The following is a 20,541-nucleotide window of genomic DNA, read 5'->3' as shown; positions in this document are numbered from 1 at the left end:
TATCTTTTGAGAAAAGGGAAGATGCCTGTGAATGACTTAAGATCAAACAGCTGGCAAGTGGTAGGGCCACTAACCAATGATCAATGATTCATTGAGGACTCCAGCCAGGACTGTCACCCCGCATGGTCCCCTAATTTGAACAGAGGCTTCTGTCTCTTCAGATCATTTTCTCCAGTCATACTAATTCATAAATATACATACTTCTCAGGTGACTGAGTAAACGAATCTTCCACAAGGCTAACCAGAAAACTAGCCCAGGGGAAATCATCACCCTGGTTAGAGCAAAGCACTAAGGAGGCAACTCCTGAGTTCCTGCATCCCGGGAGACAGCTTATTTTTGATCTGCATCCAAATGGCACCTATAAAATCTTTTAACAAGTTTCTGGTCACAAAAGGAACTCAGTGAGAAAATGCTGGATTTTGTATGTGCAATCCATGACTATTATTGGGAAATATAGCTCAATAGCTCAATGGGCACATCCTTTAGATATGGTTAGGAAGATAATTTTCACATGAGAAAAACAATAGTGCACCTAACCTTGTGTGGGTGGGCATTATGTTAGGTGAGTATTTTGTTCACAAGCAAATAGACATATGGAGAGATGATGAACAACTCAATAAATGGAAGGAGAAACTTGACATTTTGATTCCACAGAATTTCTTAAATATATTAAATAGATTTGTGAAGCTATGAATAGTTAGTCTGTATGCTAAACAGTTAGATCACAAGATGCTTCCTAGTCTTTCATACATCATCCAAAGCAGCAAAAATGATCTTGGACGGGGAATGGAGGGGTTATTTTTTATTCTTTCATTAAATTTTTATTCAGATCTACTGCCCTAACCATCTTGCCAATTCTTTTAAAATATATTTGACTTTAAAACATTTCTCCATTATCTCCAAAATCATTATAATTAATTATAAAATTCATCATTTGTTAACCCCTTACTGTGTGCGTAATATTATCTTAAGCATATTTATGCTCCTTAGTCTCATGCAGTCTTCACTTCAGTTCTATGAGGTGCATTACATTATTGTTTTCATTTTGAGTGATTAAGAAAACGACAACAACCCTGTAGTTTATGTTCAAAATTGTCATGACTTGTGCTTACTGCATCCCAGTCAAAACTCTAACTTCTTTATGTCCCTGATCACAGCTAGCTGCCCATGAGATTGAGTCATTTCATTAATTCATACTACTATGAAAATGATGACAAATGTTTATCTGTATAGAAGATTTGGAGAAATCAAATCTAATGGTAGATTTTTCTGTCAGTGAAAAGACATGGTTGGGAAAGGGAGTACAGGAGACAGGGAAGGATTTCCTGCGTGCAGTCCACCTTCCTTTCAAATACACTTCTTAAATGTTTACCTGGTAAGATGGAAAACCAGGTATGTGTGTCTATCAATAAGAACAGCGTGTATTAGAGAATGAAAACTTGGCTTCTTCAGGGAGTACTGCTGGAAAGAGTAGAGACCTATGTATGTGGTGCGATTTTCTGTCAAGGTTATCTACCCACAGGTGGGATAAGTGAATTAACTGTAGTTCTGCAGCTAAGAATTCACAGGTTGCAATTATAATAATTAGAGCATGTCCAGGCAAAAGTTTACAAAAATAACTTAGGTGGTGGTTAGTATTGGGTAGTATTTTTGGTCAAATTTCACATACTTGTTTTTATTTTCTATTTTTCTTCCACTTAAAATTAGACACATTTCTTCTTGGTCTTTTGTACTTTAGACAGACTTTATTGGGCAGCGTGGATTCAAAAATACATCTCTATTCAGTTTAGGTTAAATTGGAATTCTCACATTCTTATGGTTTGGGGCTATGAGAAGACAGAAGAACATTTAGGTGACCTAAATAATTTGACCTGTCAGGATTCTACATCATTTTAACCAAAACATATACTATCTATGGCTACTGTAGTTGTACAAGACGCATACTCTATATAGTGTTGTGATTAAAAGTGAGGGCTCTGGAGTCGGACTATCTGAGTTGAAATTCTAGCTCTGCCATTTACTAGTCATGTGACCATAAACATTTGTTTAACTACCTTGTACCTCAGTTTTTTAATTTGTAAAGTGAGAGCAATAATAGTACTTTTTTCACAGGATTTCTGTGAGAAATCAAAGAATCACTTAGAACAATGCTTTGTACAAAATAATCATTCACGTTTGTAGACACGTAATTTTGGAAAAGATGAGACAAATTATTAACAGGAAAAAGTGATTGTGATGAAAGTGACAATAGGGCTCATAGTTATGAAGGCAAGTTGTGGAGTTATAAAAATCTTTCCCTTATAGAATGTTCTTGGTTTGGTCACATACACACACACATAAAAAGAGTTTGGTAAATTCCAGCTACAGTTTTTTCTTTAATTCAACAACTATTTATTGAGCATCTACTATGTTCAGGCATTTTATTAGGCACTGGGAAGTCAGCAATGATGAAAGCAAACTCCTGTCGTCATGGAGATTATACATATTAAGGAGAGATATAGAAAATACAGACATGAATAATGGGAATTCCCTGGCTGTCCAGTGGTTAGGACTCTTCACTTTCACTGCAGTAGCCTGGGGTTCAGTCCCTGGTCAGGGAACTAAAATCCTGCAAGCTGTACAGTGTTGCACTCCACAGTTCATATGTATAGTTTTAACTAATAATATACATTCTTTTCATCTATTTTTCTTGAGCATGTTTTTTTTTTTTTTTTTTTTTTTTTTTTTTTTTTTTTTTTTGGTACGTGGGCCTCTCACTGTTGTGGCCTCTCCCGTTGCGGAGCACAGGCTCCAGACACGCAGACTCAGTGGCCATGGCTCACGGGCCCAGCCGCTCCGGGGCATGTGGGATCTTCCCGGACCGGGGCACGAACTCGTGTCCCCTGCATCGGCAGGCGGACTCTCAACCACTGCGCCACCAGGGAAGCCCCTGAGCATGTTAATCATACTTAATTTAACTGTTTTTTTGATAAGCAAAATATCTGGATCAATATCTCTTTCTATCTTTTGTTTGTTTTTTGATTTACAATGTTGTGTTAATTTCTGCTGTAAAGCAAAGTGATTCAGTTATACATATGTATACATTCTTTTTCATATTCTTTTCCATTGTGGTTTATCACAGGATATTGAATACTGTGCTATACGGTAAGACCTTGTTGTTTATCCATTTTATGCATAATAGTTAGCATCTACTAATCCCAAACTTCCAACCTATTCCCCTCCACCCCCCTTGGCAACCACAAGTTTGTTCTCTATGTCTGTTTCTGTTTCATAGATAAATTCATTTGTGTCATATTTTGGATTCCACATGTAAGTAATATATGGTATTTATCTTTTTCAGACTTACTTCACTTAGTATGATAATCTCTAGGTCCATCCATGTTGCTGCAAATGGCATTATTTCATTCTTTTTTATGGCTGAGTAGTAAACCATTGTATATATGTCCCACATCTTCTTTATCCATTCATCTGTCAATGGACATTTAGGTAGTTTCCATGTCTTGGCTACTGTAAATAGTGCTGCTATGAACATAGGAGTGTCTGGATCCTTTCAAATTATAGTTTTGTCTGGATATATGCCCAGAATGAGATTTCTGGATCATATGACAACTCCATTTTCAGTTTTTTGAGGAACCTCCATACTGTTTTCCACAGTGGCTGCGGCAATTTTTAAAATTAATATTTATTGGAGTATAGTTGCTTTACAATGTTGTGTTAGTTTCTACTGTACAGCAGAGTGAATCAGCTATATGTATAAATATATCCCCTCTTTTTTTGGATTTCCTTCCCAGTTAGGTCACCATAGAGCATTAAGTAGAGTTCTATTACTATCTTTCTCTTTATGGTTTTTAGTACTTGCTTCTGTGTCCTGGAATGCCTGGGAAATTTTGATCCAATTTGATCCAGACATAGTATTTTAAAAATTATAGGGCTTTGGGGTAAAATCTTCCTCCAGAGAGGCTTTATCTCTTCTACGAGGGAGCTGATCACTTTAATCCAATCAGAGGTAGAACCAACTGCAGGCTGCATTACAGATTTTTATTTTTAGACTTTATTTTTTAGAGCAGTTTTAAGTTCACAGAAAAACTGAGCAGAAAGTACTGAGTCCCCATTTGCCTCTTGCCCGCACCCTTGCATAGCCTCCTTCATTATCAACGTCCCTCACCAGAGTGATACATTTTTTTAAAAATTTATTTTATCGAAGTACAGTTGACTTACAACGTTGCTTTACTTTCTACCATGCAGCGAAGTGATTAAGTTATATATATACAAAGATATATATATATATAAACACGTATATATATATATATATATATATATATATATATACACACACACACACACACATATATATATGTGTATATATATATACTTTTTCATATTCTTTTCCACTGTGGTTTATCACAGGGTATTGTATATAGTTCCCTATACTACACAGTAGGAGCTTGTTGTTACCCATTCTACATATAATAGTTTGCATCTGCTCATCCCAAACTTCCTGTCCACTCCTCCCCCACCCCCACCCCCTTGGCAACCACAAGTCTGTTCTCTGTCTGTGAGTCTGTTTTGTAGATAAGTTCATTTGTGCCATATTTTAGATTCCACAGATAAGCAATATATGGTATTTGTCTTTCTCCTTCTGACTTACTTCATTTAGTATGATAAACTCTAGGTCCATCCATGTTGCTGTCAATGGCATTATTTCATTCTTTTTTATGGCTGAGTAGTATTCCATTGTATATATGTAGCACATCCTTTTTGTCGTAGAATGGTACTTTTTTTTTTACCAGGGATGATTCTACATTGACACATCATTATCACCCAAAGTCCAGAGTTTATGTTAGGGTTAACTCTTGGTGTTGTACATTCTACAGGCCTTGACAAATGTATAATGACATGTATCCATCATTACAGTGTCATACAGAGTAGTTTCACTGCCCTAAAAAATCCCTTGTGTTCCATTTATTCATCCCTCCCTACCCCTAACTCCTGGCAACTACTGATCTTTCTATTGTCTTCACAGTTTTGCCTTTTCCGGAATGACATATAGTGCATTACAGTTTTTGTGAGACTCCTTTACATCTCTGATCTGTCCCTGTTCCTAGAGAGTAGCCCTCTGCTATAGACTGAATGTTTATGTCCCCCCCAAATTCATATGTTGAAACCCTAACCCTCTAATGTGATGGCAATAGGAGGTGCAGCCTTGAGAGGTGATTTGGTCATGATGGTGGAGCCCTCATGAATGTGATTAGTGCCCTTATAAAAGAGACCCTGCAGAGCTCCCTCATCCCTTCTGACAAGGGGGGACACAGTAAAAAGATGGTCATGTATGAACAAGGAAGTTGGCTCTGGCCAGACACTGAATCTGCCAGAGTCTTTTATTTATTTATTTATATTTTTGGCTGTGTTGGGTCTTTGTTGCTGCACACGGGTTTTCTCTAGTTGCGGCGAGTGGGGGCTACTCCTTATTGTGGTGTGAGGGCTTCTCATTGAGGTGTCTGCCAGAGTCTTGATCTTGGACTTTACAGCCTCCACAACTGTGAGAAATAAATGTTTGTTGTTTAAGTCACACAACCTGACCCAACTAAAACACCCTTCTGGAGTTCTACCTGAGGACTTGGGGTGCTCACTGTAGCTCTGTCCTCCTGTGAGTCTTCTGAGTTTGCAAAATCTCTGTTCTACTTTATAGAGACTTTCTATTTAGTTTCTTAACGTCTTGATCCATGTAGTGTCAGAACCTGGGAAAACAGGTCAAGTGTCAGACTCAGTTTTCCAGACACCCTTCTCACTGGCATCCCAGCCTCACAAGATTCTGACTTTTCTCTCCAGCCCCCCAAACTGCTGACAATTCTGCTGCCTTCTCTGCCCCATGGTGATCTCCTGCCCAAATCTCTGGCTTAGATTCTTGGCCCCTTGCCAGGTACTCAGAACTGGCAAGTGTCCCCAAAGAAAAATCAACTGCAGAATGCCAGCACTCCTGTCCAAGTTTCGTCCTTCTCCAGAATCTTATTGCTCAAGTCTGAGTTTCCCCAGCAGTTCTTCAATGCCTTCAAACAGGTACTGTTCTGTGTATTTTATCCAGCTTTTCTAGTCATTCTCAGTGAAAGCATTGGCTTTCATCTCAGCTGAAAGCAAAAGTCTTGACATACATTCCTGACAGATGCTTCTGTATTTTCTCATCTATTCTGTTAAGATTGACAAATAATAGAAACAGTTTAGCCAAGCAATCTACCTACATGCTTGATTTTATGGATGATTAGTCATTCACAAGTATAAATCTGTACTTTATTTTAGGATGTTGCTATATTAACTTATTTGATCATCTGTTGTGTAAATACTTATGAATTTTTTCATGAATTTATAAATGAATATCTGGTGGTCAATAATCACCATATTTGTGTACTATACATGAATTTCAACTGACCAATAGAAATATTGGGGAAATATAATTTTTTTAAAGTGAAGTATAGTAGATTTACAATTTTGTGTTAGTTTCTGATGTACAGATTATTTTATTTTATTTTTTTGTAACTCAAATTACTTTCAATCTTGAGCTTCCATTTTACTTGGGTGGCAGAAACTAATCTCAGTCAATTTGGGGATTTCCCTAGGACTGTGATTAAATAATGAGGGACTTTCATAGTGTCAAAGCATCAGGGATGGGAGGGATCTCAGTGTCATCTGTCCATGATGTATCTACCACACGGGCATCATCTGTTCATGATGTATTCACTGACATGGCACCATCCTGTCTCCCCACTCAGTGGTCTAGTCTGGCATTTCTTGACCTTCATTCTTATCTATGAGGCTCCTTTAGATCCACTGGTTCTCTCTGTTTACCTTGTTTTCATCCATGAATGCAAAGGAAATTTTCTGGGGCTCCTGAACCATTCCAGTGGGATGAAACAGTCCCAACTGTCTAGACACACTATTTATTTTTTCTATAGGACTCTGATGCCTCCCTGGAGCTGAGCTCTGACTGTCTTTTGGATCAATCTTCCAGATTTATGGGAGAGATAGAGGTATGCTTCACAATGCTTTGCTCCAATATTTTGTTTATGCTGTAAGTCCTTTGAATTTTCCTAACAACCGAAACATTTGAAACTCAAAATCCTGGCAGAGTTTGCTTTCTGTTGTCCCATGCATTGCCTGAAGCCGTAATAACAGATTAGTCTAGCTGAAAAAGGGAAAATGAAATGCTGGAGAGAAAAACAAAGCAAAACATTGGTTACTATTTCAAAAAAATTACCGTGCTACATGTGTATTCATTCCATAAACCCTTACTTTCTTTTTTTTTTTTTTTTTCTTTTTTTTTTTCTTTTTGCGGTATGTGGGCCTCTCACTGTTGTGGCCTCTCCCGTTGCGGAGCACAGGCTCCGGATGCGCAGGCCCAGCGGCCATGGCTCACGGGCCCAGCCGCTCCGCGGCATATGGGATCCTCCCAGACCGGGGCACGAACCCGTATCCCCTGCATCGGCAGGCGGACTCTTAACCACTTGCGCCACCAGGGAGGCCCAAACCCTTACTTTCTTACTGAGTGCCTCATCTACGCCAGGCAATATGCAAGACACCAGACTATCATGATAAATGAGACACAGTCCTCAGCTCAGCTACCACCAGACTGAACAGGGAACACAGACAAGAAAGAGGCAGTTTCAAGACTTCTGGTTAAAATATGGCAGAGTAAACATGTTTACTCACCCTCCCTCCCAAAATTACATAAAAGTAACAGTAAAGAGTTTTTTAAAAAACCATGAACGTATAAAGACAAAAAAATGAAATACTTGTAAGTAGAGTATAGGGCAGCAATGGAATGTTGGAAACTAGAAGGAGGTGGATGAGTGGCAAAACTGACTTAATAATTGAAACCAAAGCTGGCAGTAAGGAAAGCTAAGAAGAAGGCTGATTTGAACTACAGGATCTCAGAAATATTTAGAGATATTAGAGTAGGGGGTGCAGGTGTTGCTGGCAATGGGAGGATTCATTGCTGGTCTTTAAAAGAAATGAACTGGCAGCCAAACTTCTTTTATACTTTCCTGGTGAGAGCGTGGTTGAGTCATCTGTGGGAAGCTAGCTAAAAACAAAAGCAAAGAAACAAACAAGAAACAATGTAAAACCTAGTCAGACCTGCTGTCTAAAAAAAAAATTTAATTTAATTTAAAAAAACAAAAAACAAACAAACAAAAACCTAGTCAGATCACCTACAGGGATGTATACCAGTCTATTCCAGGCAGTTTTTAAAAACTGCTCTATTTTTAAATATGAGCAGACAACAGAGTTTTAAATTTTAATGTAGTCAAATGCATTAGTTTTCCTCTTATGATCTGTTATTCGTGGTCTTAATTTCTTTGTTAATGTAATGTCAAAACAGAGTAGAGTGAAACAATTGCTAAAAAGCACGTGTAGTATGTTACTAATTACATTGAAATGGAAACATATCAAGAAATACTACACATTGTTTTTCACTAGATACATAAATATGTAAGGGAGAATAACGATAGTAATACTATTCTGTGTCTACAACATTTTATTTCTTTATTTTAAAATCTGTTTAATTAAGGTATGAATTGTAACAAGGTTTAATTGGGAACAAAGTATCCCTTTTTACTTTTCTATAATTTGAGATATTTCATAGTTAAAAAGAAGATAAATAGGCAGCCCCAATACCCTGAGGCAAGGCTTACCATAGAGGAAGGTACTTGGTGTTGGGGAACCCATAGAAAGGCAGATTGCTGGGTGGTTAGGGAAGAGTTGGGAGGGAGTGATGGCATGCAGTCTACAACCCAAGGGAAACATTGGCAGTGCTGGAGGGGGGGAAGGGGGGCAGGAGGGGGTGTGCACCAGGAGTGGTGGAGCTGTGTTTCCTTAAGAAAGTTAGGGGCATTTGTGGTATGTGTGTTGGGGGAAATAGTGAAGACCCTATAAAACCAAGTTCTGTGAGTCTGGATCTCATCCCCAGGAAAAGGTGAAGCATAAAGAGGGCTGAGCATCAGGGCCAGGGAAGGACCCTGGAGACCTAGTGAGGAACCCGGTGTCAGTATGTAATTGGCAGGAGCTCAAATTCTTTACAAAGGGGTTTTCCCCTAACATGATGCCTTTCTGTCTCAGCGAGCTATGCTGTTTTTGCCTTTCCCCCGTCCCCACGGCAGAGGGGAGGGAAGAGCCCTTGTTCCTAATTGCTTTCCCCTCGTGTCGCAGCCCCTGGCCTTCTAAAGTCTCTGCTAAGCGTGTCCAGTGCTCCCTTCCTGTTCCATCAGCCGATCCCACCTGTCTCTCAGGCAGCCCCAGTTTGCAGCTGTGAAGGCCTCGTCAATATGTTTTTTCCTTCTTAGTCTCCTTTCTAAGCCCAAACCCCTCCTCCTCTGTCCTTGTGGGATTCCTGCACGCTGAGTCACCCGCGGAGCCCTCTAATTCCTGCCCACTGCCTTGACTCCTTTGCTCTGCCTGCCGGCCTTTCTGCTGCATGGCGGGTCTCCTTACTGCAACGTGTGCTTGATGAGCAGAGCAGTGTCCCAAGTGAGCAGAGGTGGACGTTGATTTTCCTATCCAAGCTAGCTTGAGAGACAAGGCAGGGCTTGTGCTATGAATCAGTGAGTATTTATCATGGCTCAGGGGCTGGGGTTTACTTTTCTCAAAGGTAATTTTTGGAAACTATTTGGAAATATTTACTCTCTTTCACTTGTGTGATGTGAAAGCTCTTTCTGTTTGGTGTTCTGAATTCCCTGTTTACACCTTCTAAAAGAGAGGTTATCCATCCAAAGGGGAAACATGATTTGGTTTTGGTGTTATGCACTACTTTTTTTTTTTTTACGTTGTCTTTTTTAGATTGAGGTAAAATTTACATATAGTATAATGAATATAAGTAAATTGTGAGTTTTGATAAATATCTACACCCATGTAGTTATAATCCAAATCAAGATAGAGAAGCTTTCCATCCTTTCCAGGAAATTCTTTTGCTCCTTTTTTTTTTTTTTTTTTTTTTTGAGGAACGCAGGCTTCTCACTGTTGCGGCCTCTCCCACCGCGGAGCACAGGCTCCGGATGCGCAGGCTCAGCGGCCATGGCTGACGGGCCCAGCCACTCCGTGGCATGTGGGATCTTCACAGACCGGGGCACGAACCCGTGTCCCCTGCATCAGCAGGCGGACTCTCAACCACTGCGCCACCAGGGAAGCCCTTTTGCTTCTCTTTTAGTTAACTTCACACCTACAACAAACTACTCTTGATTCCTCTCAACTTAGCTTAGTTTTCATGTTCCTGAACTTCATAAAAATGGGATCAGATAGAATCTATCCTTCTTGTGTCTTGCTTCTTTTTCTTTTGTTCAACACGTTTTTGAGATTATTCCTGTTGTGTTCTTTTTTTACTGCTGAATACCATCCCATTATATGAATATACCGCAATTTATCTATTCTCATTGTGATAGACATTTCAGCTGTTCCTATACACTAGTGTAAACTAACTGTGTAGAAAGATTTAGAACTTTTCTTTATAGTGGAGAGTGTTCTTTATAAAATCAAAATTATATCAAAATTACAAAATTACTTGTAACTAGTAGTTACAAGTGAGGAAAGTGGGAGGAGCAAGAGGGTAGGGGATTAAGAGGTACAAACTATTAGGTATAAAATAAAATAACCGGGCTTCCCTGGTGGTGCGGTGGTTGAGAGTCCACCTGCCGATGCAGGGGACAGGGGTTCGTGCCCCGGTCCGGGAAAATCCCACATGCTGCAGAGCGGCTGGGCCCATGAGCCATGGCCGCTGAGCCTGCGCGTCCGGAGCCTGTGCTCCGCAATGGGAGAGGCCGCAACAGTGAGAGGCCCACGTACGGCAAAAAAAAAAAAAAAAACAATTACCTACAAGGATATATTGTACAACACGTGGAATATAGCCAATATTTTATAATAACTATAAATGGAGTATAACCTTTAAAAATTGTGAATCACTATATCGTACACCTGTAACTTATATAATACCGTATAGCACCTATACTTCAATTTAAAAAAATTACATCCCTAGCTGATTATTTAACATACTGGAATTAGAGTCTCTGTATCTTATAGACTTCTATTATTGGAAAAATAGAAGCTTGAATGTCAAGATCCTTGTGGCCCTACTCCCCAGGTTCCTGAGTCAGCTGGCTTCTGGGAGTTCCCTGGCAGTCCAGTGGTTAGGACTCCATGCTCTCACTGCCAAGGGCCCGGGGTTCAATCCCTGGTTGGGGAACGAAGATCCTGCAAGCCGTGTGGCACGGCCAAAGAAAAAAAGAAAAAGAAATGTCTTGATGTTTCCTCAACTCCCATCCTGAGTCTTTAAGGCCATATTAAATAATAATAGAATTTTGAACTGTTACTCTGCATATTACTGTATGAACATTGAGTAGTTAATCCACTAAAAATAAAATTAGTTTTACCGTGTTTCAAAAAGAAACTGGAGAAATAAAAGACAGTTCCTGGGTATTGTTTAAACACCCCTGGAGGCTTGAGTTAGGAGGACTGAGCACCCCACACTTGAAACTTGGGTCTGGAATTTCGTTCATGCTGACCTCTGCAGGTAAACTGTTTGAACTGGTTTTCTATTGCTCTGTCACAAAGTACCCCCAAACTAACTTGGTGACTTAAAACAGTAAACACTTTTTATTTCATCATTTGTGTGGGTCTGAAGTTCAGGAGGAGCTTAGCCGGGTGGCTGAGCTCAGGGTCTGTCGTGAGATAGCCGTCAAGGTGTCGGCACACGTGGCCAGAGAAGAGCCTTAAGAGAAAATTGAGAAGAAGATGCTTAGCGATGGGCCTTGAAGGAGGAACAGCAGCTCACCAGGGAAACTGAAAGAATGTAGGGGAGGGTGTTTGAGGCAGGCAGAGGAGGTAAATGCAAAATAGGAACTTTTATGTGGTTCATTAGCGCGAAAGTAGAGAGTGCAGTAAAGTTGGAGGAAAAACTCAGGAAGGCCACAGTAACATCTTGCTAAAGAATTCTGAATATTTCCCACAAGCAATTTGGATCTGCAAAAAATCTGTTGATTTTAAGCATGGAGTAACACAATCAGATTTGCATTTAGAAGACAAATTAGAGAGATGGGAAATTAAGAGGCCAGTAGAAAATGATTGCAAAGCAAATGGGTAGAAGGGAGCTGGAACAAGACAAGGAGGGATGTTATTAGAATCTACCACCTTAGATGTGGTGGTGCGAGGGGCTGGCGAGGGAAAGTGAGGGATCCAGAAGTATTGCCGGGATTCTGCATCAGTGACTGCTTAACAGTGATGTCTTTAACCAGGACAGGGAATGTGGAAGAAATTGGTCTTGAAGGAAAAATGGTAAGTTCGGTTTGGGCATGTTGCTTGTGAGTTACCTGTGGCCCATCCTGGCTGAGACATGAGAAGCAGGCAGGGAGCTATGTGAGCCTAGAGCGCAGGAGAGAGGTCTGAGCAGAAGATGAGGATTTGGAAGTGTCCTTTGTTGTGGCCGGGCCTGCTGCAGGCTGGGTGACACAGTAACGAATGAACATGGAGCTGTGGCTCAGCAGGGAACCCCTTATATAGGTTAGTGGTTCTCAACTGGGGACAATTTTTCCCTGCAGGGGACTTTTGCCAATGTTGGGAGACATTTTTATTTCTCACAACAGGGGCAGTGTGTGGGGGGGTTACTACTGACAGTGGGTAGAGGGTGGAGAGGCTGTTACCAGAAAACTGGATTTGCCTCTTGGTGGGTATTGAGCCAAAAGACACAATCAAGCCAAAGAGCAGGAGAAAGAAAGATTTATTATTACTTGCAGCAAGTAAGGAGAACACTGGGGATCTTTCCCAAAGATCCTGGGATATCTCCCAGGATAGCAAAATTGGGGAAGTTTTAAGCTAAGGGTACATGCAAATTAATGAAGGGGGCTTGAGCAGAGGAGAATTCAGTGTAGAATTGGGGCAAAGGTTGACGGAGTCCAAGCTTTACTTGATTGAAGTCAGAAAATGTCAACATCATCATTCCATCCTCCACCTGGGTGGGTGCTTTATTTCCTGCAGAACTCAAAGATATATATCAGATTGTTATGCGTATCCCTGGAGGAGGACCTAGGACTCTATTTCATGCTGAACTATTATTTCTTGTAGCCATGTTTTTGCCACAAGAAGAAAGCTGGTCTCTGAGAGAGGAAAATGAGACAGAGAGAGCTAAGAGTGTGTGATCAGTCACACTTTCCCTTTATTGGCATTTCTGTTTTTGTTTTTCTTTTTTAACTTCTATGAAGTTAATGTGGGAAGGAAGGATCCTGCTTCCATAAAGTTGAAGTTAGCACTCACTTCCCAAGACCTTGAAGTATGACTGATGACATGCTCTTAGCTCTCTCTCTTTTTACCAAAACTAGCTTGAGTTGGGTTTCTGTCACTTGAAACTAAGAAAGTCCTGACTTAAACAGCTTTGTTAATTTAGCCTGAGAAGAAGCTAGTGAAAGGAAAAGATTTAAATACAGATGAGAATAAGATCATTATCCTGGAGGATGAACCTTAAACCTTGGGTAGGAAGAGGGTCCTCTCACCCTCTGAGTGAGAAAGAAGGAGGTAAGAATGGGCATGGGTGAAGATGAGTTTGTAGGTGTAGGGTGAGAATTCAGGGCAAGGAGACTGGCTGAGCAGGAATTAATGTCATCTGCTGGGAGAAAGGATGAGGGCTAGAATCTTAAGGAGAGCAGTGAAGATTAAAATAAATATGATGAGGGATGGAAAAAGAGCTGAGCAGGGACATATTAAAGGGTCACTAAGAAAAGCCAAGGGCCCAGTTGAGATGGATGACTCCAAATCTGTTTCATGGCCACTCTATGGTATGATTTTGTTGGGTCCCACTGTGCTCAGCAGCCTGCATGTAGGGGCAGATGATGGTGGGGTAGAGGTCAGCTGGATGTGTGAAGAGAGTAGACTGGAGGAAAGTGACAAGACAGTGGGGAAATGACTTACTCTATAGGCCATAGGTAGGATAGAGAAGAAACGAAGCAGGAGAAAGGATGGATGGTAGTCTGGGTGGGAAGAGAGGCCAGGGGTGGGTGAAGTCTGAGAGTACTAGCAGATGTGGCTGGAATGCCAGGAGAATATGGAGAAAAGGAGGGAGCTGCCGGGGGTGGGAATTAGTAAAGTTTTAGAGGAGGAACCGTGTAGAGAATGGCAGTGTTCAGGGTGTGAGAGAGCGAACCCTCATTCCCTCTTATCCAAATAATAAGGTTGCATAAAGGGGAAAAAAATAACACTACTTCCATCCATCACGTGCCTTGATATCCCCATTAGGCTGACTTCTGGGAAGGACACCACCCTCCCACCCTCCTTCTCCCAGCCCTCCACGCTGCACATACACACCCACCCGGCAAAGGCTTTCCTTGTTTAAGCCTGCTTCCTACTCTTACCTCCTACCCTAAGGTTAACAGAATTCTTCTGTGTCATCTCATTTAATCTGCTAGACCGAGCACTGTAATTAGACAGAATCTATCTTTTTTTTTTTTTAAATCACTGTATCCTTAGTGCCTATGACAGGGTATGACACACAATAAAGTTGTTGAATGAATGAAGATAAACTTCCGATAAAGAAACCAATGCTGAGAGGACCATAAACTGGCCCCAGAAATGGGGGTGGGCTGGGGGTAGGGGACCAGTGCTGAGAAGCTGGCTGTTGATGGGTAAAGCCTGCTGCAGCGGAGCAGTGGATGCAGAGGGACTTAATTTGGGTTTTTAAGTGGGATGGGTGGGGACTGAAGCATCAGCATGGAAGAGATGAGGGTGGGGTTTCGTGGTGAGAGTTTTTGGAAGGAGAAAGAGGGATGAGAAATTGAAACCATTCTTCCTGTTATTTTTAGGCATTAAACAAGTGAGCTCATCTAATCCTAGCCACCACCCCAAATTAGGAAAAATCAAATCATTGTCCAAGGTCACACACTACTAAGATCATAAGGCAAAACTTTACCCACCCAGGGATGAGTCCTCCCCAGAATTCAGAATCCCTGTCTGGGACTACATCTATTCCACTGGCAAAATTCTCTCTTACAAGGTTTCCTTTTAAATTTTTTTATATCTTCCTAGTCATTTTGAATATCAACGGTTTACAGTTAATAACCCACACCACAGTGGATTCATTCAGCCATTCACGCATCCATTCAAAACATTCACTGCGCTGCTATGAGCAGGTACTAAGTGTTACTAAGGGCACTGTGCTAGGTGTTGGGGACTCAGCAATGAACAAGAGAGACAGGATGCTTGTCCTTTTATAAACAGGCTGAGTAGTTTTGGGTTTCTTTTTACTAATTGCTCTGAAGATCTTAATCAAGCTTAAAAATCCTTCCTGAAAGATTCCTATCAGAAACTTTTTTTTACCTAATTATTTACCCAAGACCTATATTCCAGTCTCCTGCTAGGGAAGCTGACTTACGTTTTACTGGATAAACATAAATATTGTTTTGAATAAAAACAGTGGAAGGCCTTCTAAAGATAAAAATCTCCTGAGGAGTCTCTGCCTTTAATTTCCGGTGAGCATGTGGATCTCAATAAGGGGAGATTATTAAAGTCTCCTCATAATTTCACACTGTTGACTCAGGATGAGTTTCTGAAAGTAAATCTGGACCTATTTCTCCAAAGGACATTACAACCACTTTAAGTCTAAAGGGCAAGGTTGGGGGGGCCACTAGAATGCTGGCTATGTTCCAGTATTACTTCTGGGAGGTAGAAGTGATGGTGAAAATGGACAGGGCAGAATCTGCAGAAGAAGGAGGCCTCACCTTCTCACCCTGGGAGGTTCAGGGATGGATGAGATGAGGCCACGTAGGCGGCTTGAATTAAATTCCAAATGGTGCTTCTGGAGTCTTTGGCCACATCAGATGGGGACTGTGGGAGCCTGCATATGGAGAGGAGTATAGAGGGTGGGAGTCTCATTTAGCTGTACTTGATAGGGGCCACTGATGGGAGACTCTAGTACAGGAAGGATAGGAGGGAACCAGGAAGCATCAGCTTGGCCCTGGAGAGCTGGGGCCTGCCAGGCCTGAGGGATTGGCTGGTGATAGGACAGGTCCTGTTGCATGGGGCAGTGGGACCATCAGAGATTAATTTGTTTTAAATGTGAGAGTAGGGGCTGAATCATCAGGTTAGGAGCCGAGAATGGTAGTGAGGGTTTTTCAAAAGAGGAAGAACTGTGGAGGAATGAAACCAATCCTCTTATAATTGCTAGGCATTTTTACAAATTAGCTCATTTAATCCTTAATTTCTTGCAATTCACTATCTTGTCTTCTTTTCTTCTTCTTTAAGTAATCATAATTTGTAACAACTATATTTATTAAATGAAATTAATTTAAAAAGAAGACTAATTGAGAATTTTATATTCTAAAAAACAAGACTAACTCTTCTAGAATTAGGGAAAATTGTCTTACTTATACAAAGCCTAATACTCATTTTTTTTCTCTTTATGCATCAGTATAATTAAGGAAAGCAGTAGGTCAATGAATATATGATGAAAATATTAGATTTGAGACATGTAGAAATTACAACACAAGGAAGCTAGACCTGTTTAGAATAAATTGGCTAGTTCCTGAATGATCCAAATAATTGAGGTAAAGAGGGAAATCAGGAAAGTCTCCAGTTTACAAAGAAATTGAGGTTCAAAAATGTGTTTGGAGACTTCCCTGGTGGTTCAGGGGTTAGGACTCCGCGCTTGCACTGTAGGGTACGTGGGTTCTATCCCTGGTTGGGGAACTAAGATCCCACAAGCTGCGCAGCTTGGCCAAAAAAACAAACAAACAAACAAACAAAACAAAAATGGGTTTGTAAATTAGTTATCTGAGATTTGGTATATTTCCCCAATGAAAAGAAAATTTTAGGTATGGCTGTAACCTGATACCTGATTATCTCATCAGAAAATAGCTGAAATCCATTATTTGCACACAAGAACTGTACAACAAACAAACCAAAATTATCACAAAATACTTAAAATTAAAGCAACATAAAAACAATGCACTAAGAAGACTTTAATTTTAAATTCAAGAAAGGGAAAGTTTAATTAGGATGAAAGAGTTAACTGAAGAATCTGGTGGAGAGTCTGAGGATGCCCTTTGGACACTGAGCAGGGACTTCTGGGATAGATGACAGATACTGTTTTTAAGACATAATAAAGGAGATTTTCTGAGTGCCCATCATTTATAACACCCAGTAGTTATAAAATACCACTCATTAAAAATCCATCAATTAAATATACCATTCAAAGCAGAGTCTTTAGGTGGTAGTTTTTATGCACTTTGCACTCCAGCCATTTTAGAAATTCAATTCACACACACACAAAAGCACTTTCCTTCTTTTGGTTTTGCTGTTCACTTAACCAGATCACCCTTTCTCCTCTTCATTTCCTGACAAAATATCCTCCCTCGAAGCCTAATTCAAATGACACATCCATCAATTTTTTAAATCCCTTGACAAAATATTAGCTGTCTCTCTTCTGAAACCAGTTGCATTTTGATTACATTTTATGCATCTTGTTTATGATTTACAGTTTGTCTCCCATTGTAGTATTTGTATTCATGCTCTATCTGTAATATTAATGGAAGTAGACTCTTCTGTAGGCCTTCTCCACAGCTTCAGACCACCTTTGCAAAACAGTGCTCCCCTTAGCCTGATTCCCCAGCTCCATTTTATTTTTTTTAATAGAAAACTTCATACTGGACATAATAGGTATTTTTTATTGTCTGTCCCCTCCACCAGAATGTATGATTTATGAGGGCAGGGACTTTGTCTCATTTACTGCATTACCCTATCCCCAGTGCCTAGAACTGTGCCCGGTCCACAGTAGGAACTGAATAAATCCATGTAACTAGAAGTGAAAGAAATACCAACTGGGGTATGTATATCAAAACACTGAGTCTAATAATTCATTAATTCTATCACTATTTAGCTGCAGGACACAGCAAGTCGTTAACCTGTGATGGGCATCATTTTCCTATAAAATCAACAACATCGTTAAACATAGGATTGCTGAGTTCTGGTGTCATTCCATTACTCTGAGAGTAGAAACTGAGAGAGATGATGAAGAAAAGGACTTCAAGTAAGTGGATGTGTGAGGGGAAAAGAATGCTCCAGGCCACACTGAAGGAGCTACTCTTGGTGAAGGTCAGAGAGAAAATGATAAGCATAAGTGAGGAGAAAAAGATGCAGAGGAAAGGGCTGCCTTCAGACTCCTTTGCCTGTCAACAGTGCTCTGGGAGAGGTGCTCAAACTAGGGAGCCTGAGGCCACATAGAGATGCCGCCTGCTTGGGAAGAGGCTTCCAGGGAAGAGGAAAGGCAAGCTGAAAGGGGAGTGTGTGTGTGTGTGTGTGTGTGTGTGTGGCGAGCTCCACATGCTTTGCAATTTTGCCTCTCTCTCCAGCAAACAATCACTCTGCTGTGACTTTGTCAAGGCCTGATTAAGTGTGTGGCTCATATGTGAAAGCAAATGAGAAGTTCTATCTATACAAAGAACACATTCGTATTTAATTTATGACAAAAGCTCTTCTTTATTCCCCCAAGCAGACTAGATTCTTACCTCTTACCTTGAATCTCCACAGCACTTTGCGCTTCTCATCCTGGAATATCTTACTGCGTCTAGGGTTGCCGGCTTCTGTCCTCTTGCCTCCCGGCGCCCGCCCGGTGCCTCCCCTCTCGCCACGCTAGTAAGTCTGAGAAGGGCACTGTCTTTCTGTCTTTGCGTTCTCTGCACCAATCTAGTACAATCTCCTGTAGTGTCTGTGTCTCCGTCTGTCTTTCTCTCTCTCATACTCATGTATTTTACGTTTAACTAATAATAGGGAATGGCTCAAATTTAAGTTGTTTGAAAGTTCTAGGCTGGTTCTGAAAATAGGAGCCGACCCCAGGTGGAGGTTTTTAAATTTCCCAAGTAAGTCACCAACGATCTATATATACATTTAAGAGAAGGCCATCTAGGAAGCAACGATTGACACTTCTTTTTTTTAAACAAACTTAAAAATAAACTTGGGAATTCTAAACCGTGGTCAAAGACGCACTGTCCTTGCCCGCAGAGACTGTCTGGTCTTCATGCCCCTGCACCGTTAAGTCCGAGCATCGGGTGAGGCCCGCGTTCCTGCGGCCACGGACGGGAGGGAGGCCCCAGCGATCCCAAACACGGAGTCCTGGACAACTCCCCACGCCCTCCCAATGCGCGAAGGCTAGGCTGTCCCCGGGGCCCTCAGGGAGCAGCGCCCCACCCAGGATGCAAGGACTCGGACTGGCCGGGCTCCACGCAGGCGCACTGAAGCCCGGGCAGGGGCGTGTCGGAGGCGCGCAGGGATGGGCCGGCGGGGGCGGGGCGGGGCCGATGCCGTTTCCGTTGCCTGGAACCCGCAGAAAGCAGCTGCCTGGAGCGTTCTCCGCCCGCGTCTCTTCCCGCTCTCTGCGCCGCCGCTCTCCCGGAGGTTCGGGTCTGGGTGAGTGAGCGCTCGCCTAGCCCGCCGAGGGCAGCGGGGGCGCCGGGGTGGCGCGGACGCTCGGCGGAGGGCTGTCCCGGGAGCTGCGGAGAGGGCGGGTTGCGGCGGCGCCCGGGGGGCTGTCTGGGCGCCGCGGCGGCGAAGTCCGGCTCGCTGAACCCGCCGTCTCTCTCTTCTCTTGCAGTCCTGCATCAGTCACCTTCTCCTGACCTGGGCAGTCGCCATGGCACAGGTAAGGCCGTGCGCCCCCGCGCAGCACTCGGATTTACCAACTTTGTAAACTGTTCAGGAGTTCTAGAATTTGTTGGAAAGCCAGAGGAGTTTAGGAGTAAACTGAATCTGTCTTCGGGAATTTCTTACACCTTTCTGTTTCCCCTTTGCTCCCCTTCCTAGGGAGCGCCCACCCGAACCTGCTCCCACCTGGCGCTGCAGCGCAGCGGGCTCAGCCGCCGGTGACGTGGCCGGATTTGGGGGGCGCTCCCTCTTCGTGAGCGAATGTGTAAAAGGGAGCCTTCCTAAAAATCCAGAGAGTGGCTGAAATTAGAACCAGAGCAAGTACAGCTCCCTGTGATCATGTGAAGCGAACGCATTTCTTTTTTTCTTTTCTTGGCTTTATTTATTTATTTCGCCAAGTTTCCTGTATTTGAATACTGAGTGGGCGTTGGTTTTTTCCAGTAGAGTTGTAATGGAGCTTTTTCCAGTCGCTCAACCCAACTTAACTAAAAGGAACTGTTCGTCGTTGGTACTGATTTTTTTTCCCCCCAAGCAAAAAGATTAAACCGAAGAGCTGCTTTTCCTAAGTAACGAACTCGCGGAACGAGTTCTGAATTGAATCTGCCTGGGGACTGTTTCAGAATTTGATTACCTAGTAACGGCTTTCTTTGCTGTTCTTAACATTTATCAAAAATGTAGGGAAGGGAAAATCGTTTAATTTATATAGCACTCTTTAAAAACTGACCGTGTTGTACAGCCTTTTGTGAATAAAATATCGGTGCTTACGACAGCTCCACCCCGAAACTAATTTTACAAGATCTCATCGATCTAACTGGCTTGTCAGAGTCCACAAACTTTTTTTAAACAAGTGGTCCAACTCAAACAATGCCCTCTTTCATGTATAGTTC

General features: G+C 41.8%; 1 protein-coding gene and 2 long non-coding RNA genes across 4 annotated transcripts in view; 2 read left to right on the top strand and 1 right to left on the bottom strand.

Annotated features, from left to right (window-relative positions):
- Nucleotides 1–9,468: 9,468 nt before the first annotated feature.
- On the top strand, nt 9,469–19,268 carry LOC132494440 (uncharacterized). Its single transcript, XR_009533065.1, has 3 exons — nt 9,469–9,591; nt 17,895–18,044; nt 19,016–19,268. It is a non-coding gene; the product is annotated as an uncharacterized LOC132494440 (long non-coding RNA).
- Nucleotides 12,736–19,646, bottom strand: LOC132494432 (uncharacterized). Of its 2 annotated transcripts, none has more exons than XR_009533062.1 (3): nt 18,523–19,646; nt 15,739–15,854; nt 12,736–13,003 (listed from the first exon to the last, which is right to left on the bottom strand). It is a non-coding gene; the product is annotated as an uncharacterized LOC132494432 (long non-coding RNA). The 2 variants fall into 2 exon arrangements; XR_009533061.1 differs by having other exon boundaries at nt 18,530–19,640.
- Nucleotides 19,287–20,541, top strand: part of ANXA5 (annexin A5) — a 32,038-nt gene continuing 30,783 nt past the window's right edge. The window contains exons 1-2 of the mRNA XM_060105529.1: nt 19,287–19,420; nt 19,605–19,652. Coding sequence (XP_059961512.1) covers nt 19,644–19,652 — 9 coding nt within the window. The 5' untranslated portion in view covers nt 19,287–19,420; nt 19,605–19,643. The remainder of the gene's footprint in view (nt 19,421–19,604; nt 19,653–20,541) is intronic.

Source organism: Mesoplodon densirostris, chromosome 1 (genome assembly GCF_025265405.1).
Source record: "Mesoplodon densirostris isolate mMesDen1 chromosome 1, mMesDen1 primary haplotype, whole genome shotgun sequence".
Lineage (NCBI taxonomy): Eukaryota > Metazoa > Chordata > Mammalia > Artiodactyla > Ziphiidae > Mesoplodon > Mesoplodon densirostris.
Note: the sequence above shows the minus strand (reverse complement) of the source record. Positions and strands in the feature narration are given on the sequence as shown.